Below are 19,995 nucleotides of genomic sequence, written 5' to 3' on the forward strand. Positions count from 1 at the left end.
TTTGCTAACCAGGTAGCCAATCCCTTTAAGTGACTTGGAAACTTTCATGGGATAATCAAAAAACTTGAAAGAAAATTAAGACAATGTTTTGAATGACGCAAACGATTTAGAATATGTTAATTAACGGTATAAAAACCTATTTAGAGGTAGCTATAGTTAGCTCTAGTTTGTGGTTTTTAGGTTAATCTAATTTCATAATTTTGTATTAGATAATAAAATCATGATAAAGTATTATAAAAATAAGTAACTGATTACTTCTTTTGTAAAATGAGAAAGGGAGAAAATGGGTCGAACCGATAAGTGTGTGATGATTTATGTGTTTCCAAAACATTTATGATCATAAATAGATTGCATAAAAAAGACACCCATAACATGGAAGTCAATCATTCGAAAGGTGCGTATTTTCCATTTTCTTAAGTCGGTATATTTTTCACTTTATTTATTTATTTATTATTTATTAATTTATTATTAATTTATTATTTACTGTTATTTATTTTAGTTTTTTAAGTTACTGAGAAATTTCATTTGATATTTTATTTGAAAACTCAAAACAGACGATCAATTTCGTTGGTTTCAACTAAATTTTTCTTGTACAAAAATACACGTTTTAGCTTACATTAGTATTATAAACTGACTAGCCGCCACGCTAAAGGTTTTCACAAATAAAGTTTTTAAAACATAGCAGGAAATCTGAAGATTAGTAGCATCATATGCTTTTATATATTATATAGCTATAACGCTTAAGAAAAAAAAACTAAAATGCTAAGTACAGTCCGCAAAAAAAAAAACGAATCACCCTGAATAACTTTCGTTCTAATGATCGGATTTTCACGAACTAAGTGTCAATCTTAATGGTTCCTGGGGGTGACCTCAAATATGTTAATTAATTAGTGCTAACTATTAATTAAGTTACGAAATCAGACACAAAAACGTACTTTCTCTGAATAAACATATAATTTTTTTTACATATTTGGAATCTAGACCCTTGAATTAGTGGGGGTAGACAAAATTTTAAAAAAATTGGGTGGTAAATTGGGCCGCAATAAAGGTTTATATATTTGGCGATAGTCCAGAAAACCGCCAAAAAAAGTCGCCTGCGCAAATAAATATTTTAAGATAACCCATTGACTAATTCAAAAGAGGAGTGCTTAATTTTACTAGGTTGCTACGCAACCAAACTCTAATAGTAAAAAAATTGAAATAATGTTCAGTGATTGCTCGGAGGGGCTTAATTTATTGTTAATAGAAAATATCTCGAAGTTTCCAGGCCATAAACAATTTTTTTAGGGGATTTCTGTCCAAAAAGCAAAAAAAAATATTATTTTAATCTCCTTTGAAAAGTAAATTTGAATCGATTTATAAATTATTTATGATAGTTTTTAGAATTTAAATACATGAACTTTTTATCTGATATTATTTAGATTACACTGTTTTTACTATATTTATTCGAGGATTTTATACTAAAATAAAATGAGCATAACTTATTATAGCTATATACAAAATTTTAGGGATAATCATTTTTACAGTTTTAATCGAGTCTTCTAGGCAAGAAAGTTTGAGGGAAAAAAAAGTGCTTGAAAAATAAAATGTAGATTGTATAATAATTCTAATGCACATTCACAAGGCTTTCTATAATATACGATATTTCTTTTTTCTATAACTCAAGGAATTGCTGAATGTTTAGTGGCATTTTAAAAAGATTGAAATATGTTATGTTTAAGAATAAGATATTGAAATAATATGTTGCAAATTGTAGGATTGATTGCTTAAAAAATCGCTTCATTCTACTAGATATTTAGGTTACATCGTTTCCTTTGGATAAAGATGATTAGCAAATAGCATCCTCATGTTTCGATACATTCTGAAACTTATACGTTCGCAAATTCACCATAAAATGTCGCACAGCATATTCTTCAATTACGATAAGCTACTTTTACCACCAAATACTGCTACTATGGTTATTTTTGCTTTCTTATATATATCTGATGATCTCTTTTTAAACAGAGCTCGTAAGATCCTTAAGATACTGAAATGGGGGCACAAAAACTTAAGAGATAAAATATTTAATTTCATTAACTCAAAATATCTGGTGTCAAAATGTTAATTTTTAAGTTAAATATAACTTTTACAATATTGACAACTATAATTTGAAAAGGAAACCTAAATTAAAGAAAATCTAAATTAAAGTTCTAAAAAATTATTAGTATATTAATGAAGAAATAATAAACGTAAAATGGAAAAGAATAAGAATTTTAAAATGTTAAAATTTTATTAAATAGTTGGTAAAATAGTTCTGCGATACACTTCCGGAAATTTCTTTTAAGATTAGGATGATATAGGGTAAACCAACAAATGAAGGAGCATTTCATAGATATTTCTTAGAAATAAGATTTTAAACGTTTTAATTTAGATTGATTGGTAAGAGTAGCTTACTACCTAACAATAGGAAGTTCTTTAACAATGCATTTAGTTATCTGGTCTTTGAGTCTTCTCTGGAAAAAGTTTTGAATTTGTTAGCATCTGTTCAGCGCCTTGTTTCTTTGACAAAATTATAAGGTCAGTGTTTGTTGTTATCCGTTTAAACTACAATTAATTGCATATAATAATGCTTTTTCTTTTCATTGTGAAAAAAAGAATTCAAAATATGGTCATTGAATTTACGTTTTATTTATTTTAAGCATCATAACATAAGCAAGTACTGAGATTAGGGGGTGTTTATTAACTGGATTACAGAACGATGAAAAACCAATGTATAAACAAGTGTTCCTTTACTGGGATTTTTTCAAGTTAATGAAAATAAAAGAAAATTTTTAATTTTCTTGTACCTTTTGTCATATTATAAATCAAAATTATGTTAAAAAAAAAAAAAACAACTTCTAACCAGTGAAGGAACAGGCATGTTCCTTCACTGAGAATAGATTTCCCAGTGAATGAATAGTATGTGTGAAATATGATATTACTTGGATAATTAGTAGTTCAGCGACATAGAGGACTCCTAAAATTCAGTTAAATGTTGTATGAATAGTTCCTATAACTATTTCATTTAAATATGCAGATTTAATTGCTAAATTTATTTAAAGAATTATAATAATAGTTAATTTATTATTTATCTTTATAAATGTAGTGATTAGTTATTACATCATACCATAGACTCCTTAATAAACTATGTTTATTAACTAAATATAACAACTGAATATAATAATAAAAGCTTGAATGGAATCTTTGCAGGATTTTGTGCCAATAATTAGCTAAATTATTATCCTATTGCCGTCTTTAATGTCCTAACGGGAACTGGTAGGAAAAATCCATTTAAAGACAATTATCTAGGTGAAAAATGGGTGAAGTTTTTTTAAGGTGACTTCCACCGATAACTCAGTGCAATGCGAAGATAATTTCAAAAGGCAAAACTTCCCTTAGAGAATAATATTCGGAATACTGGTTTTAAGAACTTCAGAGAATCTTTAGGAGGGAAGTAGCCCTGGCATCCTTTTATAAAGTGATTGCATTTACAATGCGAATGAAACAAGAGTTGAATACTGCCCTTAAACGGGAAAAATCTGCGGCCTTAAAAATTATAAGGATTTATATTCTAAAGTACCTAGGAAAGAAAAAGTACCTCCATTGGTAGTTTTTCCTTACAGAAGAATTCGTAGAGATATTACAGAATCAGTCCCTGCTACATATTTCATTGGAAAAAGCTATTCATGAAATGAAACGATGACCGCAGCAACATTTTACAAATATATTGCAAATGTTTCTACCCATGGCTAATTAAAAATGCAATCAAATTCCTAATTTTGCTTCTTCTGGATAGGTATAAATCTCATATCAATTTGAAACTGAGCAAGTTTTGTTCCTCAAAACAAATTTTCTGGTTTAGTTTTCTACGTAATTCTTGGAAATCTCGTTAGATCTTGAAAACAAAAGAATTGTAAAACAATATGTCTAGAAAATTTTACATCCATTTTTAAATAAGATTTGAGGCATCAACTGATGAAGTTAAAATGCTTTTATGAAATGCGATATTTTTTCATTCGATGTAGAAAACGTTGACTGTAACAAATGCATGCAAAACAGACACCAAGAGTTAATGAGCAAGACAACTTATCAACAAAACACATGCTTCGAGAGTAACGATGCGCTATTTCTTCAGAAGCTTGAGAAGGAAATCTCACAAGTTATGTTGCAAATTTTTAAAGGAACATTGACAGAAAAGTTTAATCTCCCAAATATCCAATAGCCTGCGCTTTTCTCAATATTGAAGAATTTATTTCAAAAAGAACAATTGTATAATCAAATTTTGGCTCTGAAGCTGGGACAACTAACATTAATAATGAAAGTATCTTGAAAACCGATTTTGAGATAAATCCTTTTGAGGCATTGTTAGTTGCAAAAACGATTGGTTTCATAAGTAACTACTAGATATAAGTCAATGAGAGATGGGTTTTACTCAAACTTCGAAACTCCTTTTTCTCATTTATTATCCAGTGAGGAATTCTTGAAATGGAACTGGAAAATCAAAAGAAATTTCGAAGATACATTTACATTGGCCAAAAATTTGGAAAAAAGAGGAAGGTTAAATCAAAAGAAAAAGAAATAAATTACTCATGACGAAGAGAAAAAAAATACTTAAAAAGATTTAAAAAAAAGCTTGAAAAATATGAGGAAAAGATTAAACAAAAAAATGATCGAATTATAATAATAATAAAAACATCATCAGATTACACAATGATAAACATTCATAATTTAGAACGGACTATTAAACTGTGAGAAAAAAATGAAAAACATTTTTTTAAAATTATGTATTCAAACATATTTTACTTTCCATTCCATGACTGAAAAAAAAGTAAAATTTTCCACATTAACTATGGTTATATGTCGTAATTCCAAGAAAAATCTTGTTTTTAGACATTTGTGTGGCCTATGGATTCCTAACGAGCATCAAACATTATCAAAATTAAATGTTCATTCTCTGGAAAATTTAGTGCTTATTCGCTGGTAAGAACTGTTCCTTCACTTGGTCATCTTACTACTTATTATTTAAACCACCAAAAGCTTAAAACAATATTATGTAAGTTATCTAACTTTTTTTACATAATTTGCATTTAATAACAAATATGTCGAAACCATCATTTAGCTAAAATTACAAATTTTGAAATTTTTATGAATTTTTTTTAAAGGCAAGCTAAGTTTAAGTGTTCCTTCATTGTTTAGTTTACCCTATAAGATGTTGAGAAATTTGCGATGTTGTGAGAGATGTTTAAAAATGTTGACTACGTATTTTTATTAATATTTATAAAATATATATTCAAGAAATTGATAAATATATTATTCCAAATCTTTTTCATACGTATGTATATTATTGAAATTGTATCAGTTATTGAAAAACAAAATAAAAAAAATAAAAAATAATCACATTAAATGAGCACAATCTGGTGTATTCTATCAGAAGCACGCTTTTTTAAAACTAGACATTTGCTGAATAAAGTGTTTTTTATTCAAAATTCTTTACTAAATTGCAAATAAATTATTAAATGACTAAAAAAGAAACATCGTATTTTATAGTGTGAAAGAAATAAAAATAAAAAGATTAGCAAACGATTATTAGCGAAAAAAATATGAATGAAATTTTACGCTACGCGCGCGAAGTCAAGTTCCTCCCAAGTTTATCACATTTTAATATTAATCGCCCCAATTAGTTATTTCTTTATTGTCGCCAAATTATTTTTTTAAAAATAATTAATTTTAATTTTTCTCAGCTTCTAATAAATAAAAACAGTTGAAACTTTAGATTTTTCAATTGAAAAATATGTAGATTAATATGGTATAAAAAAATTCATACCTTATAATTCAATATTTTTTCATCCTCACTTTAATTAAATAATAAAAAATAATAAATAATTATTAAAAATTATTTTTTGCATGAAATTATCTTTGGGTAAATGAGTTTTATGAGTGGGTGAAATTTTTTTTGAATTGCTTCATTAGTTTTGAAAATATGACTGAAAACGCAAAAAGCGAAATTAACATTAAGGGGTACGAACTTTGAATCGCTCTCCTGACCAAACTATGGGGACCACATTTCCCAGATTGCGGCTACCCCCTATATTTTGAAGATAATGAATCCAAATATGTAAAAAAAAATGCATGTTTATTCAGAGAAAGTACGTTTTTGTGTCTGATTTCGTAACTTAATTAATAGTTAGCACTAATTAATTAGCATATTTGAGGTCACCCCCAGGAACCATTAAGATTGACACTTAGTTCGTGAAAATCCGATCATTAGAACGAAAGTTATTCAGGGTGATTCGTTTTTTTTTTTGCGGACTGTACATGAAAAGAACACGAAAACGAATTAATTTTTAATGGTATCAATTTCTATTTCTATATCGCCACAAAAATTATCGTCTTCGCTTAAGAGAAAAAAATAGAGCGTGGAAAGAAGAAGAAAAACTTTATAACAATTATGAACAGCGACAAATATATCATACTACGTATCGAATCTACGTATCTACGTGTAAGTATCTACGTAAGTATCTACGTATCGAATATGTTGCCACATTTTTAATACAAAAGTTAAACTTTTCTCCACTTTGATAAATGTAAACTAATGCGAACCTTACAATTAAATTATTAATTCCTTCGTATATTATTGGTTGTAAGGTTCGCATTAGCATACATTTATAAGAATGGAGAAAAGTATATGCATTTTTTAATAGTTTTTTGAATATGGCTCTTTGAAGACGAAAAAGCATAGATTTTCTTACAAAATGACTGATAACTTAAAAACTAATCCACATTTTTGAAAAAGAAAAAAAATACTTCTTCATTATGTCAAAACACAATTATGTACCGAGTTTCGTGCCTGGGCAAGGCTTCTGGGGCGATATATTGTGATTACAGACAGACAAACACACAGCCGCGCTTATTATTATGTATAGATGAAAGTTAAAACGTGAAATAAAGTTTTTGATTTAAATGTGAAATAAAATTTTTGATTTAAATGTGAAATAAAGTTTTTGGATTTAAATGTGAAATAAATGTTTTTGTCTTAAATTTTACGAAGATTTTTGAAGTAAAACGTGTATTATTAAACATAATTAAATTTAAAAGAAAGCTTGTTTGGAAGAAGTGTTTTTACTTTAATTACTTTACATAGTCATTAAAAAAAAGTTTTTGAAATTTTATTTTAATTACTATAAATTATTTCTCAATTTCTAAATAAATTATTTCTCAACTTATTAAACGAATTATTATTGTATTTATTGATAATGAGAAAAAAAAATAAATGACTGAAATCAAAAATAATAATAAGCATAATGTTTAAGCTTTTTTGGTAATTAATACATCATTAAAAAAATATATATCAGAAAACAACACAGTGTTAAACATTGTTGCTCTGTTTAATGGTATACTATAATGATTTTAAAGAAGTTTAAATACACACAAAATGTTTCCTACCTAATTTTTTAAACTGAATAATTAATTATTTTATCTTTTAAATTTTAAATGACGTAACTTAAACGAAATATCACTTAAAATTTAAGAGTTATTCCTTTTACGTCATATCATTGATTAGAAAAAGTAAAAATAAATAAAAACACTTTCACGTGGCTATAAAAGTCTGAGAAAGAGACGAAAAATAATTTTCGATGATAGATTTTAATATTATTTTTAAATATTATTTTTTAATATTATTTTTTAATATGATTTTTTAATATGATTTTTTAATATGATTTTTCATAATATTTGCATGCTGCTCATATGTCTTTATTTATAATTATTATTACTTTTTTAAATGCGCTGTTCGTATGTTTTTGTATAACATATAAATATTTAAGAAATTATTAAAAAAAAACTAATTTATTAAATTATTGTATTTAAGTATGTACCTAAGTATAAAGTGGTTTTTTCTTTTCTTATAAACAATATTTATGTATAAAGATTAAAACCTTTCTAACAAGCTTATAGTCTAAATAATTAAACAGATAATGAGCCAGATGATTTTCCCAAAATGGGTAAAAAATATAGTGTAAATCAGAAGAAAAAAAATCTGATGCATCGGAAAAAAAATCTGAAAATATTTATAGTAATTACGAACTTCTTGTTGACATTATGCTTCATTTCTACAATTAGCGATAGAGAGCGCTGACTGTAGTTGGATAAAGTTAACCTAATTTCTCTGATTGAGCCAGTCGAACTCACAATATTCGAATTTACAATGACTAAAAAGTGTTTCTTCACATGATAAAGAAAGCCTATAAGTAACAACAGAAGTAAAAAGAAAAATATGACGTGATTCCCTTCCTACAGTTTGAAAAATTTAAATTAAATCTTATACTTATTTTTACAATTGCACTGCTCTATCATTCATAAAAGTTGATCTAGTTTTTATTTAATAATATGGCCATGACACGCATAGACGTCTTTTTTCGAAGTTCAAACTTTATTACAAAGCTGCCTTTTTTTTTTGTTGACATTATAAGAACGTATTTTGATTGATTTATAAATGTTTATAAGAAGAATCAGTTTTATCGAGTCTCCAACTATTAAGAAATGGCATTAAGCAATTAAATTCAGTATAATTTAAAAGCTAACTACCTTTAATGCACGCAATTTCTGTAATTTTTAAGTAAAGGCGAATTTTCTAAATATACATTGTTTGTAAAGCAAAAGTATTTTTTTGCTTGTTATAATTTCGATATTTACAAAAAGAATCAATTATTAAAATTTTTTAGAAAGTTTAGTAACCAGAATGCTTAAAATCATGCAAATAATTATTGCCAATTACATCTTAATTTTTCAGAAATAAATTAAGAAAAGTGCTTTTTTTTTTTTTTTTTTTAATTATTTTTTATTTTTATTTTTTTTTTTATTTAATGAGCAGAAAAACTGTTGTTTTAAGTTTTTAGCTTGCAAAAAAATTATCTCTAATACTTTTCAATTTTACAAAACGCCTTTTTCGCCTTTCTTTTATGCTTAGTAAGGAGATAGCCAGCTTAATATGGACAGATAACTCTTACGAATACAATGAAATGAACACTCGTGATTAATGTTTTGAGCAACGAAGAATAACATAGATAAAAATATCCTAGTATTTGCTGTCGAATGCGTGTTTTTCTGTGATGATAGCTTTGAAGAACAACTTTAACAAAATTATTAAAAATTAAGAAAATGTTGGTGCTGCCATCTATATTTTATTTATGATAACATTAACCGTAAAATAAATCCAACTTCCTTTTCATTTAAAAATGTTCGTAAAAAGTTTCTATTTGAATGGCCTTTTATTTCCATTTTATGTTTGAAGTATAAATAAATTCTAATAAAAAAATAGCAGTGAATAAAAAGTATAAATTTAATACTGAATGATGTAAAATGAGTATAATGCAGAATTTTATTCGGGATGGATAGAGGATTTTAAAAGAAATTACGTGGAAAAATGAAATTACCAATTGAATATTCGAAACAAGTATTCAGTAAATTCAAAATTTATTTAATTTTGTTTTATTTTAGGTACACTTATTTTATGTTTTTGTAATAAAGAACCGAAGAGTTTTTTCTCCCTTTAAATTTACGTCATCATTTAAGAATGGATTGGGTTGATAAACAGTTGACTCATCTTCAAATTACTTTCTTAATTAATAATATTGACGTAAAATAACAAGTCTGTTAGTAATTGAGTTATTATTAAAGGATAAAAATCAACTATTTCTAAAGCAATATAAATTACATATAGTAAATTAATAATGCATACAACATGAACAGAGAAATTAAGAAAAAGCAACCAGATAATAAACTAATTTCAAATCATTAATCAATAAAAAATTATTTTTTTAGCAAGTACTATTTCAATTTTTCAAAAGGTAAGGCAAGCACTCTACTGAATGCACTAACTAAACTTATTAAATTGTGAAACTTGCATAAAAACCTGAGCATTTGCTGAACAGATGGCAGCACTAGCTTGAAACTAGATTTTGAACTTAAAAGTTTCTCAATTAAATCTACATGTTTTTCATTATTCCTGAATGAAATAATAACAATACTAAAAATTAAAATAAAATAAATAATAATTTTATGAGAAAAATTGAATTTCGTAAGCAATGCAAAAAAGTGGGAAAATGTGATTTGATACCTAATACTAACATTATTCAATTTCGAAAAAAAAATATTTTTAATCCATTTCTCGTTGTATATTAACAAATTAAAATAAAATACTACTACAATTCTTAACATAAATTTATAAATTTGTGAGTTGTATAAGTAGATAGTTTTAGACTTTTTTTCCTGATACATTTGGCAAAGTTCAATCGTTTTGTTTCTTGTTTTTATTTTAATCATAATGATTATACAATTTGGAAACTTTTGAAGCGATGGAAATATTTTTTCTACAGATAGTCGTAAAAAGTATTTTTCATAAAGAAAACTGTAAACACTACGAAAATTTTATCCTCGTTTAAAAACTAGAAGCAATATTTTTATAGAGCTGATGAAAATGTTCATGTTTAAATCACACTTTAGATCAAATTGGTGAAACTGACATCCAGAAGTAAAATATTCCATGCTGTTCTTTTTCTGAAACTCTTAAAAAAATGAAGTAATAATAAGAAAGTGAACATTGTTGACCGCGAATTAATAACTAAGTTAGTAAAAAATAAAAACGTAATCGAAATCTATGCTCATTATTGTGAAAAACGGGACGGAAAACAGCTAAACCTGTATGATTCTTGGAAGAAACTATGAGGAGCTCTAAGTGTTTATTATTAGAAAGACCCAAGTTACGAATGGTAATCAAACTGGTTTTGCTGTTTTATCCTATTTCTTTCGAGTAACTTGTCAGATTTCAAAAGCATTTTTATTTCTTCAACGAATGAATATAAAACTTAAACTGATAGCTAATGTTCATGGATTTTTTATTTCATTTCAACGAGGATTCGAAAAATATACATTTAGGGGGGTCATTATATAACATCCTATTTATTTTCGTGAAGTTATGGTTTTCGTGATTACTACTTTATACACAGTTTCGTGATTACGATTAATTTGGTTTCCCTGTTTTTGAAGGACTTCCTGATATATGTTTGATGATTATTTATTTCAAAAAAAAAAAAAGAAAAAAGAAAATCAAATTATGATTTTGTATTACATACTAAGAGTTCGAAAATTTTATTGACTTATTATGGAGGTATAAAGAGAGCCAATTTTTCCTTCACTGACAAATAACTTAGGAAATTCGAACCACGTTAAAGGAAATCCGCAGGGTAGCATCTGTTACGGACTTTTTCTTTTAAATTTAAATTTCCAAACTGAAAAATTAGTTTTCAAAATGCGAAATTTACTTTCATTTCCTTATCATCGTTTAACTCCCGACAGTTAGAAATTTAGAACCATGTTGATAAGCAACCATTACATCGTTCAAATTTCCAGCAGTAAAATGGTGAAAAACTATATTACCATATCATTTTTATCCATATTCTCTTTTTTCTTATAACAAATAATCCTGATTAACTAGTTTACGCTGCTCTGGCATATTTAGAGATATAATCACTCAACTTTACAAATGATGTTAAGTTACCTTACTTTTTAACTTCCTTATGGTTCGAGCTGCCGTGGCTTAGGGGATAGAGCGCTTGCCTCCCAAAGAGGTGACTCACGTCAGCTCCTGTCTCGCACCGACCACAGTGCTGACATAAAATATCCTCATTGGTTGAAGGATCATGGGTTAAAAACTCCTTGTCGTCGGTCTAACCGTGAGAGATTTTCGAGTTTTTCATTTCCATGTAACGCAAATGAGGGTTCCATCAAAAAGCCTTCCTTAAGGACTAGTTTGTTCAGGATCTCCCTTGTCTTCTGGGTTGAGTTCGAAATTACAGGGCTATGAAGTTGAACACTGATAATCGTAAATTCAACATTGGGTCGGCTGTTCAACGCCGATTATATAAAATAAAAATAAATAAATAACTCGGTTCAACCCGAAGGGGATAATGCTTCAATTTAATGCCTTATTAAGTTTACATCGGATTTGTTTCACAATACTGTTCAAGATACCGGTACTGGGGTTCAGCTTTTAACTGATTTTTCTGAAAGTGTAAGATTCCTTTAATGGTTTTTAAAAACATTTTTCCTGTAGCTTATCTTCATCATTAACGAATCTTCAAGAATCTTCCATTTTTAAAAAAAATCCATTTTGACTACAGAATACAATACAACAACAATCATTATTTTAAATTTCAAACCAGAAAGAGAAAAAAAGAAAACAAGAAATGCTGAGTCTTAAAAAATAATGGCTAATTATTTTAATAATTAATTTTAAATTGATAATGACGTATGTATGCTTTCGATTAACTAGCGAAAATGAGGTTAATGTTTCTAAAGATGACGAAATGCATTGACGATTTGCCGGGAGATAACGAAAGAAAAGCGTTTCACGCGTTGTCCTTGTAACATTTAATGAACTCATTTCAGAAAGAAAAAATACAAACAATCTCACATTTTTACAGATAGTCATAAGTAACTTCGATAAAAAGACTTCTTGACCAAAACAATATGAATGCATTAGAAGTGTGTAGATATATCTAATGTTTCAAAGGTATCGAAGTTTTTTAAACTAGATATTTTAAAAGAATTTTATGCCTAAACTTTAAAAATGAGTACCGCAAGGAGGGAAAAATGAATTTTACTAAACAGATTTAGCTATTGCCCACCAGGTAAATCATTTTTATAATTCAATGTTTAATTTTTCTTTTTTTTTGGTATAGAATATATTATATGGTAATTTTTTTAAAAGTTAAGGTAATACGAAATTATATGTTGTGTTTAAAATGTTGACTAAAAAATGAAATAAGGCTCTTTATAAATATTTTTTTATGAAGATATCAACATCAGTTATGGGAAACGTAATGGAACTAGGTTGCAGCGTAACAATATTTTTTTGTATTAAATAATACAACATTGGAATTATTGGGTTCAAGTAGCTCATAGGTTGAGTAGCTAAAATAGATGTTTTATGTTTTCACATTAACACGTTGACTGCCGCGTCACCTATATTCAAGTGACAGCAAAGTTTCTGATCGGGTCGCGTAAACCCTTGGGGTGTTGCTTATTCGACTACTCGAGAAGGATATTTATATGCATTTGAAAAAATATTTCTCAGATAGTAACAAAACTATTGAATTGTTATAAAAGTTATATAAAAATGATTTATTCTGATAATGATTATAAGAGATTATTGATGATGATAATGAGTTAAATAAAAATGATTCGAAAATTTCGAAAAAAGTGAATAAAATTTCGAAAAAAGTGAATAAACCCATGTTTTAGTTCTCAATTTAACATAATAAAATTTAAAATAAAACATATAAGAATTTAGTTTATGGCAGGGAAGATAATATTTTTGTATATAATTATATAAATTTATTACTGTTAAGTTCATGAAGTTCTTAGTTAGGGTTACTTGAATAGCCGTTTTCCCCCTCCATACAAATGCAAAACAATTTAGAAAACAATTACGAATTCAGTGTATGGCAAGACAATATTTTTGTGTTTATTTATAAGACATTATTATTTTTTTATTTACAAAACATATACATTTATTAACAAAAACATTTTTATTGTGTTAAATTATTAGAGTAAGTAGACTAATTTTAACCCATGTATTATTTCCTTATAATAATGCGGAAAAGTTTCGAAAAAAATTAATAAATCCATCTCTCATATTAATACATTGAAATTAAAAAAAAAAGAAGTTAAGAATTTAGTTTATGGAAGTTAGAACAACTTTCTTTTCATTTAACACATTGAATGCCATGGGGGTCACCGGTGACCGGCTCTGCGTTTGTTCGTAGCGCCACGGGGGTCACCGGTGACCGGCGAAGTCAAGATTATTCGAAACACATATTTCAATTAAATTTTTAACGCTTTTAATTTTTTTACATTATTATAGCTACTAAAATGGTTTGAAGAAATTAATGTAATATAGAACACACAAAAATCATTTTGGTCAAATGCGCAAGCCATGTACAATTAGCGTGGTATTCAACGTGTTAACAATATAAATTAATTATTTTTTGGTTCAAATAGCTCTTTGATTGATTTACTTGAACGCAAGTTGTATTTCTTCATGCCAATAAAAAATAATTTATAAAGCAATTACGTATTAAATTTATAATAGGACAATATTATCATATTTAATCTTACAAAATTATTAATGGATTGTATTATCATAGTAGACTGGGTTATTTTTAAGCATATTATTATCTCTTTTTGCGTACTGCACATTTCTGTAACAATATTCTTTTTCAGAGTTTTCAGGATGAAGATAATTAGAAATTTCATTTTTGTGTGTACTCTTATGGGATTACGTATAGCTGGAGATCGAAAGAGACCTCATATTGTTTTCATGATTGTTGATGACTTGGTATAGTTTTTATTGTTTTAATATTTAGAGATTTAAGAAAAATATCTGTTCAAAACTAATTGAACTTTTTTTGTTGAACTGTGATCAATAGATTTGGTGTATAAATTTTCCATATAAATTGTCACCAATTTCAGATTTAAGATTGAAAATCCATTAACAAAGATGACATAGCAAATCTGCGCTATTTTTTCGAAAGAATAATAGAAAATAGTGATGGAATCTGAGGACCTTTATTGGCTCTATGACGCAGATCGGTTACCGGTGTCCTTTTTATGTATTTTTTTTGAGGCTCTGATTACAAACAAAACTGTATTTTGTTATTTTTCAACACGTTGAATGCCAAGGGGGTCACCGGTAACCGGCACTGAGTTTGTTCGTTGCGAAACGGGGCCACTGGTGACCGGCACTGAGTTTCTTCGTAGCTCCACGGGAGTCACCGATAACCGGCGAAGTCAAGATTATTAGAAACACATAATTCGAGTAAATTTTTAATGCTTTTAAATTTTTTATATTGTTGTTGCTAAAATGGTTTGAAGAAATATTTCATTAAAAAATGCTACTCATACTGAGAAAATCATTTTGTCCAGACTGGCAAGCCATGTAAAATTAGTGTGGCATTCAATGTGTTAACTATAAAAAAAAGTCAAATAGTTACAAAAAAATCTGTAATATATAAAATGTTACATGTAAATTCCAAGAAAAGTAGTCTGAATTTTGTTTTCATTTGCATTCAAAAGTATATCTATAATTGATTTCGTAAGTTAAAGAAATTTCAATGATAAGTAACTGTTTCTCTTAGTTCTTAATAAGTGCAATAATAATAGTAAATAAGTGCAATTTTGAAGAATTATTGCCTTGAAGTATAGGTATTTGGAAGATTTTACCTTTAACTTAAAAAGAGACACCCGTGTTTCATGCTATATTTCATAACCATAAATTATTGAAATGCTAAAAATAAAATTTTTCACTTATTTTGACCTAAATTACAGCAAAATTACATAAAGAGTACAAAATATATGTTTAATAAAAATTCTGCAAAGGGTTAGAGTTAAAGTATCTCAAGGTAAGGGTCAAGGTAATATATTTGTTGTTACATATGCTACTTGCCAATAAGAGCAATCCTGCTTGAAAATCAAGCTGATTTTTAAGGCAGAGGATGAGCTTCTTGTTTCTCAGTCTCACCATCTATGGCCAAGATTTCGATTTTGCCACTCACACGTCACAGTCAGTTCAACAGGAACGAAGCAAATCTACTCAATTCATTCATCCATAAATTGAATTTTGAACTGAACCAGAGTACGATCAATCTCTAATTCAGTAAACCAGTGTTTCCCAAAGTGTGGTACGCGCACCCCCAGGGGTACGGGAACAGTTTAGCTGGGGTACGCGTTCTTATGCGAAATATCTTGCAACAAACGAAAATTTCTCAAAATTGTATTTAAAAACAAAGCTAGCAATGAAAATCTACGATTACGTATTTTTCTATTGGCTATCTTTTGCAGAGTTAACAGTTAATAATTAGGAGTATCAACAGCCAGTTGTGATTTTTAACTTTTGGGCAATTTTTTTTTACAGTAAAAAATATATTCATTTTGTATCAATGGTACACAGTGTTACGAAAAATTTAGAAAGGATGCACAAAAGTCAAAAGTTTGGGAAACACTGCAGTTAACCAAGACGTGTTGATTGCTACGAAGACTTAGACAGAATTAACGTGCACCACTCACAATTTAATACACGGGGAATTGGTAATAATGTAAACTAATTATATATGTTTCATAAAGTCAATAAGAAATTAGTTTCAAATTAAAAAGAGACACTGTATGACTAAACAACCATCGGAGTAAATTTAAAAAGGAGTTTCTTGCACTGCATATGATTTATATGCAGTGCAAGAAACTCCTTTTTAAATTTACTGTAATGTCATAATGTAAACTAATTATAAATGTTTCATACAGTCAATAAGAAACTAGTTTCAAATTAAAAAAAGACACTGTATAACTAAACAACCATCGGAGTAAATTTAAAAAGGAGTTTCTTGTACTGCATATAAATTAAAGATTTTGTTTGTTTGATTTCTGTTTTGATAGGGATGGAATGATGTAAGCTTCCATGGTTCTATACAAATCCCAACTCCGAACATTGATGTCATTGCTAGAGATGGAATAATTCTGAATAACTACTATACCAGCCACATGTGTTCACCATCCAGGGGAGCATTAATGACCGGAAAATATCCCATTCGTATAGGTAAGCATCGTATAGAGTGCATTCTCTCTTCAATTTATGAATTTTAAAAATTAGTTTTCTTGGACAGCGTGTGTAGAGCACTAGAGAGATTTTACATAACGTCTGCGGTGGCTGGTAGATACGAGTTCTGCTCCCAGCTCTTAGTAATCACATTGCTGACGTAATACAGATCCTGGGTTAGAATGCTCTTGTCGTCGGGACAACTATGAGAGAGTTTCTTGGTTTTCCTCGCATTATAACGCAAATGCGGATTAGTTCCCCAAAGGCTCTTATTGATTAAAGAGTTATAAGATATTTCAAATAAGTAAAATAAGCTGAGCATAAAATAGGCTCAGAATAAAAAAAATGATTATAAAAATTTACCTCAAAGAATATAAACTTTGAATAAGTAGAAGGTTTCTTGTCTATTTCGAGCGAAATATCTTCCCTTAAAATTAAACTGACTGTGGGTTTTAAAATTAAGAAAAGTGCTTTAAAGCAATTTCCAATTATCTACTTGACAAATGTAATTTTGAAGTAGATTTTATCAAATGTGTAACAAGCTAGAGTTGAAGAGAGACTTCTTCGCATTGCTTAATTTTAATTTTTTGAGAGATTAAAATCGTTAGATTGAAACAAGAAATTTTTAAGATTAAATTAGTTTCTATGAAATTTCAGTCTAACCAAAAACATTTTATTTAAAATACTCTTACTACCTTTACATATTGAACTTTATGTTTGAATACAAAAAAAATGCTGAATGATTGCAGCAATATAAATTTTCGATAATAGTAAAGTGATTAATTGAATGATTGAATCTGTATCTTTACATTTAGCGTATGTTGCATACATTTCTTTCGATTTAATACAAACTTCTATAAATCGTTGAGCGTTAACTAGTTTCTATTTTTAAATAGGCTTTATCACTTAATTTTTTTTTTAAAAGGTAATGTATTATATTGGGACCTTTTCCATTTGTTTTTCTGAAATAGAGTATTGAATGGAACAAAATTTGGGGTAACTTCAATTACCGAAGAGTTACCGGTGGGAGTTAAACAGTTTCCAGTACAAAGACTAAATATTTAAAGGCTGTAACAAGCTATTCAGAGGAAAGTAGTTCGCCCACGTTTAAATATCACGAATTTATATAAATTTATTTATTACATGATCTAAAAGTTTGTTTTCAGAAGTTTCGAATTTTTAGCAGATCACAGAAACAAACTAAAACTTTGAGGGTTCTGCTAAAATCGAAATGTTTTTATTTTCTATTCTAACTTAGTCTCAATCACTGTACAAGAATCATCATTCCCTAGCTGATCCTTACAAGAGCGATCTATGTTTCCACAGGAATAATTTTAATTATCATCAGGTTTATTCCTTCTCAAAGTATCCGTAAAATAATCGAAATAATTTTCTTTGAATTGCTAAAAGTGTGAGAATTTTCTTATTCTTAAATTTAATAATTATAGATCGAAAGTTAGAACAAATCTGGCTGAAGTTAAATAGCCTGTTTGAAACGAAAATATTCAGTTTTGAGCTAAGTTATAAAAAATTAGATTTGCTGCTGATTAGAGTTTAATGGTGCTTTGTTACTGACATAATTTTTAAATTTATGTTAAAGTATTTTATTTTTATAATTTTTAATTTTATAACCGTCGTTGAACCACCGACCCAATCTTGGGTTTATGACTACCAATGTTCAACTCCGTAGCCTTGTACTTTTGAACCAATCCAGAAGACAACGAAGCTCCTGGATTAATACCTCCAGAGGTATGATTTGTTATGGGAACATGGAGGAATCTGGGACTCGACAGATTTGACGCGCATCCGTCACCATTTACTACACGGGGAGTCTTCGGCCGGTGGGGATCGAACCCATGACCTCTTGGACATGGGCCCAGTGCCCTACCAACCAGGCTATCCCGGCTTTATGTTAAAGTATTGTAAAAATTTTAAAAACGCTACGTTTGCGTTACTTGAAGAAATCCCATGCAAGTAGTTGAATCGAAATTGAAAGCACTCGTGTCTGCCGAAAACATAGTAATGTTAAGCTACATTTGTTCGAATTATGTTGCAAGAAGAGATTCACCGGAAGCAGCTCATGAGATATGGGAGCATTCCTCAAACAGATTAAAAAAAAAAAAAAAGCTTGCAACCATGGATCGGAAGTTTCGAAACTCCTGTGAGAGGGTGTAGCAGAAAGAGGGAGTGGTAGACGGCCGTTCTGCTTTCGCTTTGTGTTTCACGCTCTTTCAGCAGTTTCGAGACTCTTCAGTTCATACATGCAAGCTTTTGTTGTGGAACAGTGTGCTCATACTATGTAGAGTGCTTATGGTAAATCTCAATCTTTGCGATCTTTCAATTAGTGCGGATTTAGAACAGTTATAACTATTTGTTGATAGACACTCGGCATTTCCCTTACGAGGGTTGCTATTTATATTTCTGGCCTAATAATGAAAAAAACAAATATGTAGGATCGAAACTGGTTTTATTGTTTTTCAAAATATTCTCCATGATGATCAATACACTTTTGCATGCGTTTGAACCAATTTTCAAAGCACTTTTTCCAGTCCGATTGAGGTAACTCCAAAACATGAATTTTGAATGCATCATCCACTTCTTCGGGGGTCGAAAATCGTTGTCCACGTAATTTATTTTTGATGTGTGGGAATAAGAAGAAGTCATTGGATGCCAAATCAGGGCTGTACGGCGGATGACCCATCAGTTCGATCTTTCGCTCCGTCAGAAATGCCTTTGTTTGAGTCGATGTGTGAGAGCTCGCATTGTCATGATGAAGAAGGATTCGCCTGTTCTCTGCTTTTTTCGAATTTCTCCGATGACTTCTGGCAAACAAATGGTCGTGTACCATTCAGAATTGACCGTCCTGCGTTGCTCTAACGCCACTGTTGCCACATGACCGTTAATGCCGAAGAAACAGGCCATCATTTGTTTCGATGTGCTTCTTCCTCGAACAACTTTTGTTGGTTTTGCCTCGTCTTGGAAGACCCATACAGTTGATTGCTGTTTTGTTTCCGGCTCATATGCATAGATCCATGATTCGTCACCTGTGTAGATGTTATACACAGCCTTTGATGTACCTTGAACGTATTTTTCCAACATTTCCTTGCACCAATCGACACGAGCCTTGTTTTGAGCGTTTGTCAGATTATGCGGGATCCAACGCGAACAAATTTTTTTTACGCTCAAATGTTCATGCAATATTTTATTGATGCTAGTCATACTAATGTCCAAAGACGCCTCTATCTCACGGTATGTCACATGACGATCTTACTTTATCAGTTCACGCACAGCATCGATCTTTTCTGGCACAACAACGGATTTTTGACGACCTG

The 19,995-nt window shown here is 29.0% G+C and overlaps 1 protein-coding gene across 3 annotated transcripts in view; it reads left to right on the forward strand.

The window, feature by feature from the left end:
* Positions 1-271: 271 nt before the first annotated feature.
* LOC107442262 (arylsulfatase B) overlaps positions 272-19,995 on the forward strand; it is a 42,658-nt gene continuing 22,934 nt past the window's right edge. Inside the window, exons 1-3 of one of the 3 annotated variants that reach the window (XM_087168127.1) lie at positions 272-394; positions 14,299-14,413; positions 16,504-16,663. In XM_087168127.1, the coding sequence (XP_087024253.1) occupies positions 14,309-14,413; positions 16,504-16,663 (265 nt within the window). In that variant the 5' untranslated portion in view covers positions 272-394; positions 14,299-14,308. Of the gene's footprint in view, positions 395-12,523; positions 12,705-14,147; positions 14,414-16,503; positions 16,664-19,995 lie in introns of those variants that run through there. The other 2 variants (XM_043043183.3, XM_087168126.1) reach the window with 2 other exon arrangements.

Source organism: Parasteatoda tepidariorum, chromosome 7, assembly GCF_982258835.1.
Source record: "Parasteatoda tepidariorum strain Cologne lab strain chromosome 7, Ptep-v5.0, whole genome shotgun sequence".
Classification (NCBI taxonomy): domain Eukaryota; kingdom Metazoa; phylum Arthropoda; class Arachnida; order Araneae; family Theridiidae; genus Parasteatoda; species Parasteatoda tepidariorum.